The sequence below is a fragment of the Petromyzon marinus genome, chromosome 38 (assembly GCF_048934315.1).
Source record: "Petromyzon marinus isolate PM22_M1 ecotype Great Lakes invasive population chromosome 38, UKy_Petmar_22M1.pri1.0, whole genome shotgun sequence".
In the NCBI taxonomy this organism is placed as follows: domain Eukaryota; kingdom Metazoa; phylum Chordata; class Hyperoartia; order Petromyzontiformes; family Petromyzontidae; genus Petromyzon; species Petromyzon marinus.
Window position 1 is genome coordinate 4,014,879 of NC_133704.1, and position 15,877 is coordinate 4,030,755.

Below are 15,877 nucleotides of genomic sequence, written 5' to 3' on the forward strand. Positions count from 1 at the left end.
TGATGCCCCCCTCTGCTTGCCAGGAGCAGTTATTGTTGAGTATTTGCGTGGTCACGATTGACTGCCTTTTTATAAAGAATCCAAAGTCAAACGTGTTGTTTGCTTTTTCGTGTGGACACGTGGTGCTATAAGCGGTGCGTGTGCGGGCGTGTGTGTGCGCGGCCGTGCATGTGTGCAATGTCAGGTGGAGGAGAAGAGGGAGCAGGAGAGGAGGCAGAAAGCTAAAGCTGCTGCGGCGAGCGCCACCAATGAATCCCACCCAAAGTCCAGCCTCTCTGCTTCTGTGGACGACGTAAGCCGCCGGGGCGCTTCAACGGAAATCCCCATGTTTCATATGATGACTGAAAATGAGTCCGAACACTCTCAGGGGGGATCCTTTATTGTGATGTTTGGCCAACACCAATGACATTATATGTTTTGAGTTATGGGAGGAAATTGAAGAGCCCAGAGGAAGCCCAGTCAGAACGGGGAGACAACGTACAAACTGCGAAGCGAAAAGTCAGGAGTCGAACTCGGGTCGTCCTTGCTGTGAGGCACAAGCGTTAGCACTGCGCCGCGCTGCCACCCTTCCACAAATTCACACATCCAACCAACCCGACGAATTGACCGCCTGCACCCAATGCGGTATTTGTGCTTGATGTAACTAATTTTCTGTAGATCTTCACACATCCAACCTTTTCACTTGTATAAGAGTCTGATGTAGGAGGTACTGTATTTAGGCACCACTTATTGAAGTCCTGAATGTTTTTAAAATGTAAAAAACGTGTACCATGTCCTCCCAATTATAAGATGCTGTGGGAGAGCAAGACATGCTCCAAACTTGTGCCCAGTGTCAAGAAAGTTACATAAATGTGGTCTCGCACACACACACACTTACCAGATTACGAGACGCACTTCCAACTTTTGTTTACAAATATAGGGGGTGGGGGAATTGTGTCTTGTCATCTGGAGAATACGGTAATATTTCACGTGTTACAAAATCGTAACGGTTGATTTGACAGGTGCGAACGCCGCTGCCACAGTCCGCGAGCCCGGGCAGCGACGGATTGCGGCGCGTGCAGTCGTCCGACAGTCTGGGGGCGAGGGTGGTCGTGGAAGGGTCAGAGGCCAGAGAGCACGCGTTGCCACCCCCGGACCCGAACGGCGCCCAGGCCACCCTTCCCCACGAGCATCTGACGGCGGCGGAGAAATCGGGCTCCGACAGCAACCTCGACGAGATGGACTTTGGCCCCATGGTGAGCGCCGACCTGGACCTCGAAGGCTTCGACACTTCGTCCGTCACGTCCGAGCTGTCCAACTTCATCCCGGACGGCGCTCACTCGATGATGTCGATGGCGCCGCACGCGGAGGCCCTGGGTGCCAGTTCGGTTGACGGGGGCGCTGCCGTGGTGCAGGGGCCCGCAGGGTTCATGCTGACGAGGGCGCAGGAGCTGTCCATCAAGGCCCGCACGCCCGAGCAGGAGGAGACCGCCTCGCTGCTCTCCACCGTCACCATGGTCTCCACGGAGACACTGTGCGCTCTGCCTGATGGGTACCGGTTGGTCAGCGAGCGGGAATGGGACCTCTTGCAAGAGGAGGTGAGACGATTGCGCCTCGGTGTTCGCGGTTAATCGCCCAATCTGATTTAATCGCAACACCTTCATGATGACTGCCCTCTCGGGCATGTTTATTTTTTTGGCTGCCGCTGCTTTGAATGATTCGGCTTTCGCAGGACACGTCGCTAGATGGGATAACCCGGTGGAGATTTTACGATGAAAGCATCTCTGGTGCAGGTGCTATGTGGCAGCAGGATTGTGAGAGATGGCAACTGATTTGGCGAGGTCTTCACCCAGCAGTGGATTGATCACCGCTCATAACGCTAGTGTATAGTAGTTGCGGTTGACATCGTTGTCCTCCCAAACCGTCGGCACTACCTCTCACGAGCCTGGTAGGCTGAGCACTGGAGCTCTGTGTGGGTCCTGACGGTGTGGTGGTGCCACCGTGCGTCCCTTCGCTCCGTCTTGCAGGTGCAGAAAGCGGCGAGCAATTTCGGGCGCCCGTGTGACATGTGCTCCAACTACGAGCAGCAGCTCCAGACCATACAGGCGCAGGAGGCGGACACCAGGGACCAGGTGTGATGCCCGCTTGATTGGTGGCTCTAAACACAGTACTTTTCCCTGTAGTGCTCGTGGGGTTGTATTTGTGGCTATTTCCTTTTTCCAAATACACCTTTCCTGTCCCATTTGCTGCGAGACCGTTATCCGTGCCTTCATCCCGTTTTGCCTAAACTACCGCAACTATCTCCTTTTCAGGTCTCCCCTATATCTCACCTCAACTCAATATGATGCTCCACAACACCACCGTAAAATTAGATCACATAGCCCATCCTCGGATCCCTCCACTGGTCCCCAATCCATTCAACTAGAAATTGTCCAGCAACATTTTAAAGATCACCCAGCCCCGGTTTAGCTTTGCCGTCACTCCGGCAGCTCTCGCCCCGTGCAGTGTCACTCGCCCCAAGGACGGCCGTGCCGCTCGCGGTTCGTCGCGACGTCGCCCCTCGGAGGGCTCGTCGACATTCGCGTGTAACCGATGGCGGTGTTTTTTGTTTGGCGGTGGTGCGGTTCACACGTTGCAGTTGAAGAGACTGCACGCCATGCTGCGCCAGGCCAACGAGCAACTGGAGAAGGTGGGCAAAGAGCGCGACGAGCTGGAGGACGCGTCTCGCCGCTCCGCAGAGGACTGCACGGAGCAGGTACGCCACCTCGCGCGCCTCTCTCTGAGGCTGTAATGCACCGGAGCCCGTGAATGATGCCCGGCTTTGATGAACCAGAGCCTTGTGATAGAGCCAACGCAGAAGATTCCTGGGTTTGATCTTCCACGAAGCTTATGGTTCACCCTTAATGGGTCACCCTTAATCGCATCCACTGCACAACCATGGCAGATGCAGATACCTGATGCACAAATTTAAAATTAAAAACTCTCCAGTGTGCGACTGTGGTCATCCAGAACGGGCCGTACAACATTATAACAACACAATGCCCGATCCACATATACAAAGGAGACCTCACAGCGATACGATCTGCTGCTCCTGACGCAGTTGGTCTGGCTTGACCACCTGAATGTGAAATTGTAGTTGTTGCTCTGCATCTACACCAGCCACACGAAAGGGACCAAAGTCGGTTAAGGCAGTTGTTGTCGCCACTTGCCACATCGCCAGCGACCGTTGCTGCCACATTTTCGGTTGTAACAAAAATGTAGTTGCCCGTTTCTGTACAGATCTGATTGATGCTTCCCCCAGATGAGAAGAGGTCACATGACCACCCGAGGTTTCTGTGCTGTTTAGACCAATCATTGCTCATGGAATACACTCTTCAGCATCCCTGCGTCAAGTTTCCAGAGTAAATTACTCATTGTAAATGCCCCTGTTGATGACCGTTGCTGATAACGACTGGAATCGTATTGCATGAGTGTATTAAGGCTTTTTTTAAGGTGCCTAATCTCTTCGCTTTCGTTGAAATGTTAAGTTGTGTAATTTATTGAAAGCTGATACACATTGTAAAAAAAATGTTTATATTGAAATGGGCAATTTATGAAATATACAGCAACCATTTGATTTCCAGGAGCAGTCCTTGGAGAGGTTCAGGTTGCCGGTGCAGATAGTTAACAGGTCAAGTGCTGTCATTTGTTGGGCGTGGGATTAGCCCGTGCTGGTACTTCTATTGCTGCAGGTTCAAGTGTCAATTTTAATTTGTTTAACCTTGGTGAGGAGTCAAGAGGCCAGAGGAGACCCATTCGCACAGTGACCTGGGTCACCACCATGACAGAAAAAATTATTAAGAACAGCAATGGAGCAAACAGAAATCAAAACAAAAACAACTTCATCACTTAAGGAAGCGAAAACACTGCACGAACACAAATCAATGCCAAATAATAAACTCCCTGCAGCGAAAGTCAGCTGGGGCAGATTATCCCTTGACTGATCTGAGTACAGTTACGAATAAAGTTACCGAAATATTAAACGAACATAAGGTGACCATTGTACTAACATGTAAACAGTCAAGGATATGGCGCTGTTGCTGATGGTGCTACTCGAGCCACTGACTGGGGGGGGCCCTCTTTTCAGATCGTTGCGCTCACGGAGCAGTGCCGCACGGCGGAGGCTCTGCTACAGGAGCTGCAGCAGAAGTTTGTGGAAACTCAGCAGAAGGCCTTGGAGCAGCTGGTACGTGTTTACGGGACATGCCGAGCAAACGCACTTTACTCAACGCGCTTTAGAGTGACGATGCACTGCGTCAACTGGAGGCGTAACGAATAATGAAATGCAAATAATTGTCGCGATTTATGGTGGCGATTCGATTAAAGAATCGCATCATTCCACCCTTAGTCAAAACACCGGCTCGCCGAGCCTTTACCGACCGCCTGACCCACAGGATGGCAGTTAAACAACTCGGCCGTGTACAGCGAGAATGCCACCGTGCCGTCGCTAAAGAGGGCGCCATCGCGCCTCCCCGTGCTCTGTGTGCCCGGCAGGCGGTGCTGGCGAGGTCGCGCGAGCAGGTGGCCGAGGAGCTGCGGCGGCTGCAGGCGGACAACGACAGCCTGCAAGGCAAGCACTCTGTGCACCAGTCCCTGCTGCAGGCTGAGGGATTCATCATGCCGTCCGTGGTGCAGGTGAGGAGCGTTGAGAATGCGGACGAAAGGGGGCGGGAGCGCATCATTGCCCATTAGCCTAGATGATGGCAACATGCCGTTGTGCCATCGTGATATGCCGGACAGCCCCTAAAAACACGTCCGTGCATAGCTACACATTGGTAGTCTGAATGCTGAAATGGCCACACATTCCGTTCTTTTGAGCTGGTGGTCTGTAGAAGACTGAGCAGTTATGCGCTTTTAAATATAGATTGAAAACTAATTTCTTTTGTGTTTAGTTAGTTGTCCTTCGCCCCCCCGCACCTCCGATTAGCATGGTTGACTACGTACGGTGCGAAAGAAGTTCAACATACGTACATAGATAAGTGACATCCTTTACTGAGCAAACGGTGGTTCTGCCCTGGGGGTGTAGGAGCTGCAGGCGCTGGTGTCGCAGTACCGGCGGGACATGGTGGCGGTACGCACGGCGTGCGAGCATGCGGAGGAGCGGCTCCGCGCAGAGATCCTCTTCCTGCGCGAGCAGCTGACGGCCGAGCAGGGCACCAAGGACAACCTAGAGTCGACACTACAGCTCGAGATCGACACCTACAAGGAGGAGATCGGTACCGTCCGCTTCTGTCCATGTTGTGTCATCCACGTAACTGAGGGTTGATGCCCATGACAGATGCTTTCCATCTTGGCACTGTTCTGCGTCTCTCACGGAGAGTCCCATACAAGTGATCATATTGTCCCACCAAGCGATCCTTTTCTTCCCCTTCCTCTCTTCCCTTCCACAGTCCCTTGCAAAATCATCTTTGTCTTATCTTCAACATGACCCTCTTCGGATGTTCAGCGATTCTCTATCAGCGGATGCTTACTGACATGTATTAAAACAGACAACGTTCCCCCGTGTAGTCTACACAGGCTGTTGGAGAAAGTGCTCTTGGTGAGCACCGATGAAGGCTAGAATGGTGCATGAGGTGGTGGTGTGGCCAGCACAGTTCCTGGCCACCTTTGTCTCCCCATTGCTCATGTTTATTCCGCGCAGCAATATCACGAGGCAGCATTCTGAACAGCGATCTCAATTTCAAAATGATTAAAATCTGAGGGTGCCACATGTGAGCTGTTTGTTGGATGGGGCAGCACCGTCCACCCAAACTGCGGTGGCCTCTTGTGTTCTCAGACTCTTGTATAGTCTGGTATCATGTCGGAGGAGGGCTTCTGAATTCATGACTTGACATCCCTTAAAATTCATATTTTATCCGTTTTAATAAATACTGAAATATTAATATGACAAAAATGGGGCATAATTTGTTGCTCTCCATTGCGTGACACTTAACGTTGCCTGGAATTAATTAAAACTACGCGTTCCAAAGAACCACAAATACTGTTTGTGCCTGTGTCTTTGTCATCCGGCCGTTCTGATCGTACTGTCCTTTCTTCTCGCCTGTTCTTGCGTCCCTTGCTCTCTGATCTGTATGGATTGGCCCAGATGTCTTAGAAGGTAACCATTGAGATTCCTTACCTTTGCTTTTGCAAACGGCAGTGCTCGTCTAGCCAGGCGTGCCTGACCGTACCCGTCCGTGTGCTCCTTCGCAGCCTCCATCACGAGCATCCGCACCGAGGTGGAACGACTAAAGAGCTTGAAGGAGGAGGTGCGTTCACACAGGCGCCATGCACGGTGACATTGCCGCGCCCTGGCAAGGCAAAGTGTGCCCTACAAAAAATACACCGGTTATAAACGGGACGCGGCGCATCCACGCGCGTCGGTTTGAGGACACGCTGTTATTACCACGTGGTCCGGCATGTCTGTCTGTTCGATGGCGTTGCTGCAGTCGTCGAAGTTGTTATATTAGTTGTCGTGGCGGTGCCGTGTGCGCCACACAGCTAGAGAAGACCGTGCAGGAGAAGACCCAGCAGCTGGAGCGGCTTGAGCAGGCGCGGCGACAGCTGGAGGGGCAGCATCGCGAGGAGCATGCGCAGAGGGTGAGCGACGCGCGCACTCACAGATACACACATCGCGGGGAGCTCCAGCTCAGGTGGGTGACACATACGTACACTCGGAGCTCCACACTCCCTGGGAATCTGATGCAGGGGTCAGTGGTAGCCAACCGTGCTGATTGGAGGTGACTTTTAAAAACCAAATAATAATTTTCTAAAAACACATTGGTGTTTCTCCCCCAAATAGACGTTTCAGTTGTTAATTTAAAGTGCAATAACATTAACTTTTTGTACTTTTTATCGAAACTTTGAAATAAAATGTACATTAAAATATGAATGACAGGGCCACTTCATTAATTGACGAAAAATTATTACTATATATCCCAACTTGGCAAAACAAGCTACAGTAAAACCTTGGATTGCGAGCATAATTCGTTCCGGAAACGTGTTTGTCATCCAAAGCACTCGTATATCAGTTGTGATCACGTGACGCTCGGCAGACAAAGCGTATACGTACTACTCGTATTGCAAGACCCTCGCTCGTTTATCAAATTAATATTTATTTAAAAAATTTTGCTCGTCTTGCAAAACACTCGCAGACCAAGTAACTCGCAATCCAAGGTTTTACTGCAGAACTTCTTTCAAACTGGAAAAGACAGAGACGAGGAGGGGCAAAACAAAGAAACTCATAACAGTGTAACCCGTGAACGCGCAGCCATCCTACCGCTTTACCCAGAATGCACTTGCGCGCGGGCCTCTGTCCACAGCTCAAGCTGGAGGAAGTGGTCCGAGAGGAGAAGAGCAAGACCCAGCGATTGCAGAATGAGCTGGACACGAGCGAGCAGGTGCAGAGGGACTTTGTGAAGCTCTCCCAAACACTACAGGTGAGACTGACCACGCCGCCACACGCTGCTGGACAGGCGAGTCCAGGATGGGACCGTCGCATATCGTGAGTGAGCTCCAGGCTCTCCGGCGTTGACCCTTGGGCCAAGTGGATTTTGTAGGAGTCCAGGTCGGTGAATTCGGCAGAAACAAGCGACAGTTGTTATCACACCACGACGTTGGGACACGAGTTAAGTGGCCAGTGTCTGAAGGGGCGTACGGTGAATGTATTTTTTTAGAATGGTCCTTTCCCCCAAAACAAATAATACAGTGCAATTTATAGATGTTCTACGATACAGTGGGGTTAGAGTTGTGTCGGAGACAGTCATAGGTAGAGGAAAAAAAGTAAGGTCTTGGAAAGGATGTTCAGCAAAATACGTGGTTCATTTTTAATGTATTTTAGAAAATACAATAAACATACTCTTTGGTTTTTTCAGTCAAGTCATGTAGGTAAAAAAAATGAAAACAAAATTAAATCACGATGTTTCGGGTGCAATAAACATGGCAAATGTCTCGATCAAAAAGATAATCGTGAAAGGTGTTGCTGCTGCCGCCGCACCATAATAATAGTTTCTGCCGTGTTTCCACACAGGTGCAACTCGAACGGATCCGTCAGATGGAGTCAATGGAGCAGGTTCGCGAGATCCTAAACAGCACTGACCTGTCGGACGTTAGCCAGCTCCCCGACACGTGACGCTGTGCTCGCACCCCTCCCGTGCAGCGCCTCCGCTCCGACTCGTGAACCCTGCCCTCCCGTGGTGGCGGCGTGAGTCTCCGAAAAGATGAATCTCGGTGAAGCAACCGGACTTGGTGGTTCCCCACTCGCCGCTGCCCTGGACTGCGATGGGACCTTGTTGTTGCGCGAGTGGGCGGGCGGGCAATATGGAGGAGCCGGAGTCACCAACCCCTGCACGCACTTACACTAGACTGACCATGCCGATTCTGCCACTCAAGCCAGCCCCATTAAGGTCGGAGGGGTCAAAGAAACTCGACAACAATTCTCACCTTGGCAGTTTTCGGCGGTGACGTTGGGAGCACAAGCCCAAGAGCGCTGCACTCATTCTCTGCGTGTGGTTTCCCCTCTCCGCCCCGCCTGCCTTGGCCCCTCTTAAATACATTTTCCTTACCTTGTGACATTATTGGGGGTGGTGCGTGGGAAGGATGGTAAAACTGCTATGTAATTTATTTAACTCTAATGATGTGTTGACGCGTAAAACTGATTGCTCTTCCGCTCCACCGCCGAAGCCAACGCACTCCGGCTCCGTCTCGTCTTAATCCGGCCACGAAGTCGGCGTCGTGACATCGCCCCGGTGCACACGTGTGCACGGCAACGTTTGCTCCACTGAGCAGCGTTTTCGGTGAATGTGAAGCTCGTCCTAACGATGCTGCCGTTCTTGTGCAATTCGGACGGTTTTCCTCGACTATGCGGTGCCCCAGTACATCCGTGTTCCCTGGTGTAGATACTGATTGTTGCATTTTTGGGGTTTTTGATGGAACGGCATTGACAGCACTGTTAAGATTAACTTCACCCTATTGGGCTAAAGGCCCACAGGCACTTAACACATGGGCGTGGCGGTCGAAACGTTTGGAAGATGAGAAAGTGAGCTTCACCGATTGTAACGTTCAGCTAAATTTAAAGCTCCGTATTCATGTAAAAATGGTACAGTTCTGCATGACCATAAAGAGGAGCGTCTACAGGGAAATGCGTAGTAATAAGTGCACACAATATCACACAAGGAGTTGTACAAAGGTTTTAAATGCAGGGCACTGGACGCATTCACCGACTACTCATGATTGAATAAAGTAGCCCCAAGCCTCGTCGCTTGTTCTGTAATGTGATTCACACGCACGGGCCTGGCACAAATGCAAGAAGGCGATTAATAATATTGTCAGTTTTTCGTTTTCTAACCGCGTTGACCGCCCTTCGTGGGTCCCGTGCTGTTAAGAGGGGGGTAGGGGAAGCCCTGTGTAGGGGTCAGGTCTTGACCCTTTCGACAGGCGATTGTGACCCATGGACGCCCTCCCCCCACTGCACATGCTCCCGTGCCCCCCAGAGAGAAATCTGACAAGTTACATTCAGATAACCCATGTTTTGCTGAATTGGTACTGAAATATGTAAAAATGGTATCTGTAAGTGTCCTGTAGTCCTCGCAAGAAAAATAAACATATACCACACATTGCATGTTGGCTCATCGCAGTGCCAAAAACTGGCAGTGATGAGTGTGCAACTCATGTCACAGGTTCACGCCGATGGTGGAAATGATTGTGTTAATCTCTTCTTGTTGCTAATTAAGGCATCTGCACATTTTATCCAAAATCAACACATTTAACTAAACGCGACAAACAACGTTCACCAACGCTTGATTTTGGGAACCTTTTACCCTACCATTGGTTTTCTACCAATAAAACATGGAATCTTGATTCTGCTCAGGTCCTCGTTGGCATCGAATAAAGTCCGCTTTGTGATGCGTGTTGATCACTTATCGTGGTCTCACGTCTTGTTGCATGGCAGTTTGTCGCGCGACAAGAATTATTGGAATGCACAGCACCACTTTGCGTAAAAGAGGTCACTGGAAGTGGGTCTCTGAAGTGTATGTACTGTATGTGACAATACTTCCAAGGGCCAAACTCTTAACATCATGGTGTTCTGCGAGTCGCCAACGGACACTTCATCTAACTTGTAACACCCAAAATCACCCACACTGGTGCCAGGGGAAGGAAAGAGACGTCTCCGAACATTTAGTTCCATGCCAGGCGCGCGCGCACAAAGTGGTGGTCGTGGCCGCAAGGCGTTGTTTCGGAACGGGGTGCCGTTCCCATCCCGCACGGCCTGCATATCCTGCAGATGCGTCGGCACTCGAGCGAGTCGTGGTGTGGCTTGAAGCCAGTGATATTTCACAACTGGCTTGGGAAAGTGGGCTGGTTGCTCAACTCGCCGTCGCGTGACCCACGGTGATATCGGAGCGGAAGCTGACCCCAGAGCAGCCATGCAGCATGTGGCCCTGGACACCGCGAAAGCATCGAGTCACTGCTGCTGACGGCCGGATGTTTTGCCATTCACTTCCCTTCCCTGCCACCCGCATGCTTTCGAATAAACCATTGGGACACTGCAGATGCGGCGGCCGCTTGGCACCCTACACTGGTGATGTAACGATGGTGAGAGTCAAACAAAAATAGAGGTCGCGATCCTTACGTGTTGTATAACAATGTTCCTTGTTTTGAAGGATTATGCAAAAGCGCTTCTCGCCCCGAGAGGCCTGGGAGGGAGGGAGGGTGGTGGCATCGTGGACACCGTGCAGGAGAAATTTCTAATGGGCTATGGGAACGGTCAGCATCGTGTCGCAGCGACGTGAAATGCGTGGCCAACGAACAAAACACTTGTGACGCGACGTGAAACGAATCCCTGACTGACACAAAGACAAAGATCCCCCGTGTAGCCTTCACAAACTCTTGGGGAAAGTGCTGTTAGCGAGCACCTATGAAGGCCGCCACGGCACACAAGGGGGGTGGGTGGCCAACACCACGCCCGGCCACCTTTGTCTCCCCAGTGGCGATGTTTAAACACCGCACCAGGTAACCCGTTTGAGGCCGAGTCGACCTAGGGGAGGCCCGGGACAGGTTCAGATAATCCTCAAATCGGGGAGGCCCGGGTCGCCGGGTTCGGTAGCGCAGCGTAGCGCTAACCGCCGCTCCCCACAAAACACTGGCACACAACATGAAACGTCGGACCAACGGCGTGTGTTTGGAAGCGTTGCACCCCCCCGCCGAAGTTCCACGCTGACCGAGTTACCAACACGAACCAACTTGCCTGGCCAAGCAACGACTCAATAGGGGCCATCCATTTAGTGCAGGGGTCGGGAACCTTTTTGACTAAGAGAGCCATGAAAGCAAAAAATTTGGAAATTTATTTCAGTGAGAGCCATATAATATATTTTAAAAGTGAATTCAACTAAATGTCAGTATAATAAGCCTCTGAATTTATTCTTTTAAATAATGTTGTTATAACACTCACCATTAATGCGACTTCTGGTGCTGCATGGATTTGCTGATGTCTTTGTAGTCGGGTTGGTACTTGGTGAGGTTAAGCTTCATGCAAGCGTTGAGGCTTTCATCCGTTAAACGTGATCGTAGGTTGGACTTGATATTTTTAAGATGTGAGAATGACTGCTCACATGCATACGTAGATCCAAACATGGTCAATACAGCAATACTCACACGCTGCAGTGTGTGGTGACAGGAAGCGCGTTCCAAGTTTTGAGAATCAGCTGGTCTTCGGGTTGGAGTTTTTTCATTTCTGTCCACATGTGCTTGCTCGCCAACTCCGCTTTCTGTCGTGTGATTCTTTCCAAATCTTCATTCAGTGACTTGAACTTATTCACCCACATGTCTGAGGCCTTCAGGTCAGCCACTTCTGCTTCAAAATCTCTGACGGAGACACCAGGGATGTAATTCAGGTCGGCTGTGTTCAGTGAACACTCGTTTGGATGGGTGATGAACTTAAAAAGACGAGTGTGCTCACGAAATTCTCCAAAGCGTGCTTTGAAGGACTGTAGGAGACTGGATGTGCAGCCAGCTAGCTGGTGGAGATCAAGGTTTTGAATGGGCTCACTTGCTGTGCATGCATCTTTAAATTGGCTCAGTTTTTCAAAATGTAGTAAACGACCTGTTTCAAGATCCGTGATGAAAAGCTCCAGCTTGTTTTCAAAAGCAAATACAGCTTGTTGAAGGGATAACACTGTATTTCCAATGCCTTGCATTTTCACGTTGAGCTGGTTCAGATGTTCAGTCAGATCTACGAGATAGTAAAACTTGAGGAGCCACTCGGAGTCGGCTAGCTCAGGATGCCCGACGCCTTTCATTTCAAGGAAAGTCCGGATTTCGTTCAGGCAAGCCGCAAAACGGCTAAGCACCTTCCCTCTTGACAACCAACGCACATTGCTGTGCAAAAGCAGACCAGGATAGTTATTTACAACTTCATCCAGCAGTGTTTTAAACTGGCGATCATTTAAGGCTCGGGCAACAATAAAGTTGATCACACGAATGACCAGCGACATCACTTCGCCAAACTGCCTGTCACACATCTGAGCACAAAGTGCCTCCTGGTGTATAATGCAATGGAAACTTAGGATGGGTCTATTTTCATGTTCACGGAGAAGCGCCACAAATCCTTTGTTTTTCCCCACCATACACGGAGCACCATCAGTACACACTGAGAGAAGTTTATCCATAGGTAGACTTTTTTCTTGAGCAAACTCCATGAAAGACTTGAATAAATCCTCACCTCTTGTGGACCCTTTTAATGGCAGAACAGCAAGACTTTCTTCGCGCAGTGTGTCACCAACAGCATATCTTGCAATCACGCTGAACTGCGACAAATGGCTCACGTCTGTTGACTCATCCAAAGCCAGAGAAAAGAACGGCGCTGCATTTATGTCCTTCACTTGCGTTTCCTCCACTTTGTTTGCCATCACGATGGTACGATCATGAACAGTTCTTGCCGACAGAGGCATGTCTTGTATCCGTTTGATTATCTTGTCTTTGTTCGGAAGATCATCAAAAAGTTCATTGGCTACATCCAGCATGAACGTTTTAGCATACTCGCCATCTGTGAATGGTTTTCCGTTCCTCACTATTGCTAAAGAACCAGCAAAGCTAGCCGAATTATAGTCACCTTGCCGGGTCCATACGCGGAGTTGCTGCTGGCTAGCTTGCACCCTGCTCAGAAGCTCTTGGCACGCTTTCTTTCTGCTGTCTCCCGCAGGGTATTTTGATGCAAAGGTAGCGTGGCGCGTGTCGAAGTGCCGCTTTACATTCGACCGTTTCAACGATGTAATTTTGTCATTGAAAATTAGACACACCGCAGAACCCGCTCTCTCCACAAAGGCGAATTCTTCGGTCCATTCGTCCTGAAATGTACGATACTCGTCGTCTTTTTTTCTTTTCGCCATCTTCTTCGTCGAAGGGTTAGCTTTGAGCTAATGACCGAGCAGACGCAGTCTCAGACTGATTCAAAAGGGGGCGTTTACCTGTTTTACCCAGCAACGGCAAACGTAGGCCAGTATCATCCAATTAAAATAATGGACAATTGCTCCTGCAGCCCTGAACAGGACATGCGCAGTGAAAAATCGATGGATGGATTAAAACAAGTGAGAATATTTTGTTTTATCTGCGAGCCATATGCAATCATCAAAAGAGCCACATCTGGCTCGCGAGCCATAGGTTCCCGACCCCTGATTTAGTGGGTACGCAAAAATCTGTCAAACTTGGCCCCTACCCTGTACGCACGCGAACTTTTTACACCCCCCCCCCCGATTCCTACGGAACGGCCGATATTTAATCCACGCAAACGATCAAGGATTAATAATATTAACGTGTTTAAGCAAACAGATATAGTCCAACGCGGGACTATAACTCATTAGTGTGTTCGCATGGAGGGGGGAGCGGGGGTGTTAATTATTATCGAGGCTTCACCCCCCCCCCCCTATCGTTTCCTATGCGTACATTGTCAGTAGACCCCCCCCCCATACGCAAGCGTGCGCATTTGGATTAACACTTTTTTCGCCCCTCCATGCGAACGCACTAAATGGATGGCCCCCATAGGGCCCGGCTCGGTACGCCGTGGACGATTCTCGAACTGTGAACGTCACAAAGCGACGCACCCTCATCCCGTAGCCCGGCCCCCCAATCTCTGCCCACCCCCCCCCCCCACACACCGACTCGCGTTGTACAATAACCACAATTCTCTGGTTCTTTCGGTAAAGTCACGTAGGTGTAAAATAAAATAAAATCACGACGTTTCGGGCGCAACACAAGCGTCCGTCATCAGGTGGGACAACCGCAGCAAGAAAAAAACACTTGTTGAAGTGGGCGAGAGAGCTGCCGTGGTAAGAGGTTATATAGGTAAGAAAGGGGGGAGGAGCAAGGGGGGAGAGAGAAGGGGGGGGTAGGGGGGGTAGGGGGAGGGGGGAAGTGGGAGGCTTGGGAAGCTGGGGTTGCGGATATGATGGCAACAATGTGACTTTACCGAAATAATTCTAGAATAATCACAACGCCAATTCTAATTGCATGGCGTAGAGCACGTGGTTCTTATCACCTTGATTGCGGCCTTTGCACCCCCACCCCCCCTTTGGACCTCGATCGTCAAAAAATGTAGAACGTTAATAAATGCATCGGATTGATTTGATGAAACAAAGTCGGTGTAACTTACGTGCCCCTGCTTAATTTGTCTTTCGATGATTTACCTTAAAAAAAAGTCTGGCCGTGTCTCGCACCCCCAGAAAGGGCATCTCGCACCAAGCCAGGGGGATGCGTGGATGAACCCGAGGTTAAAGTCACTGGCGTAGAGTTTACAATGGGCCTGGCGGGATTGGGCAGAAGTTTTGCCTCCGCGTTTAGAATGGACATCACGCGTTGGGGTTGTTTAGATGATTTGGCTGCTATAGATTGCCACGTGATAAGCCACTTGAGCTATCGTTTGTGATGGCCAGATCGCTTTTGAAAGAGCTCAGAGCTCAGTGGGCTTTATCCCGTGAGAGAAAAAAATAGTTTAGTTTTATTTGTATCTTATTAAATGATTTGTTTACATTTCCTATACTTTGCATTCCTATCGTATTTTTGTATGTGTTGTAACATTCTGACCTGCCCCTCCTGGACATTTGTGAAAAAAGAGCTTTATAGCTCATCGGATTCCTCCAGTATTCTGATTCAGTTCTATCTTGATTTTATGCTTTCGTGACTGCAGGAATCCATACTCTTTGGCTCTTTCTGTAAAGTCACGTAGGTAGAAAAATAATGGACCACGACGTTTCGATCGCACCACAAGCAATCGTCATCAGGTGGGACAACCACAACAATAAATTCCACATTCACGGGACGGGGACGAGTATATTCGCAGAACAACAACTACAGTGAGGGAAAAAAAAGTATTTGATCCCCTGCTGATTTTGTACGTTTGCCCACTGACAAAGAAATGATCAGTCTATAATTTTAATGGTAGGTTTATTTGAACAGTGAGAGACAGAATAACAACAAAAAAATCCAGAAAAACGCATGTCAAAAATGTTATAAATTGATTTGCATTATAATGAGGGAAATAAGTATTTGACCCCTCTGCAAAACATGACTTAGTACTTGGTGGCAAAACCCTTGTTGGCAATCACAGAGGTCAGACGTTTCTTGTAGTTGGCCACCAGGTTTGCACACATCTCAGGAGGGATTTTGTCCCACTCTTCTTTGCAGAGCTTTTCCAAGTCATTAATGTTTCGAGGCTGACGTTTGGCAACTCGAACCTTCAGCTCCCTCCACAGATTTTCTATGGGATTAAGGTCTGGAGACTGGCTAGGCCACTCCAGACCTTAATGTGCTTCTTCTTGAGCCACTCCTTTGTTGCCTTGGCCGTGTGTTTTGGGTCATTGTCATGCTGGAATACCCATCCAGGACCCAT

At 49.8% G+C, this 15,877-nt stretch overlaps 1 protein-coding gene across 2 annotated transcripts in view; it reads left to right on the forward strand.

Annotated features, from left to right (window-relative positions):
• RABEP1 (rabaptin, RAB GTPase binding effector protein 1) overlaps window positions 1-9,855 on the forward strand; it is a 29,513-nt gene extending 19,658 nt beyond the window's left edge. For both annotated transcript variants that reach the window (XM_076072563.1, XM_032967483.2), the window contains exons 9-19: window positions 185-292; window positions 1,002-1,577; window positions 2,007-2,111; window positions 2,618-2,734; window positions 4,106-4,204; window positions 4,513-4,653; window positions 5,045-5,234; window positions 6,211-6,266; window positions 6,499-6,597; window positions 7,320-7,436; window positions 8,027-9,855. In XM_076072563.1, the coding sequence (XP_075928678.1) occupies window positions 185-292; window positions 1,002-1,577; window positions 2,007-2,111; window positions 2,618-2,734; window positions 4,106-4,204; window positions 4,513-4,653; window positions 5,045-5,234; window positions 6,211-6,266; window positions 6,499-6,597; window positions 7,320-7,436; window positions 8,027-8,128 (1,710 nt within the window). In that variant the 3' untranslated portion in view covers window positions 8,129-9,855. The remainder of the gene's footprint in view (window positions 1-184; window positions 293-1,001; window positions 1,578-2,006; window positions 2,112-2,617; window positions 2,735-4,105; window positions 4,205-4,512; window positions 4,654-5,044; window positions 5,235-6,210; window positions 6,267-6,498; window positions 6,598-7,319; window positions 7,437-8,026) is intronic.
• Window positions 9,856-15,877: the final 6,022 nt, after the last annotated feature.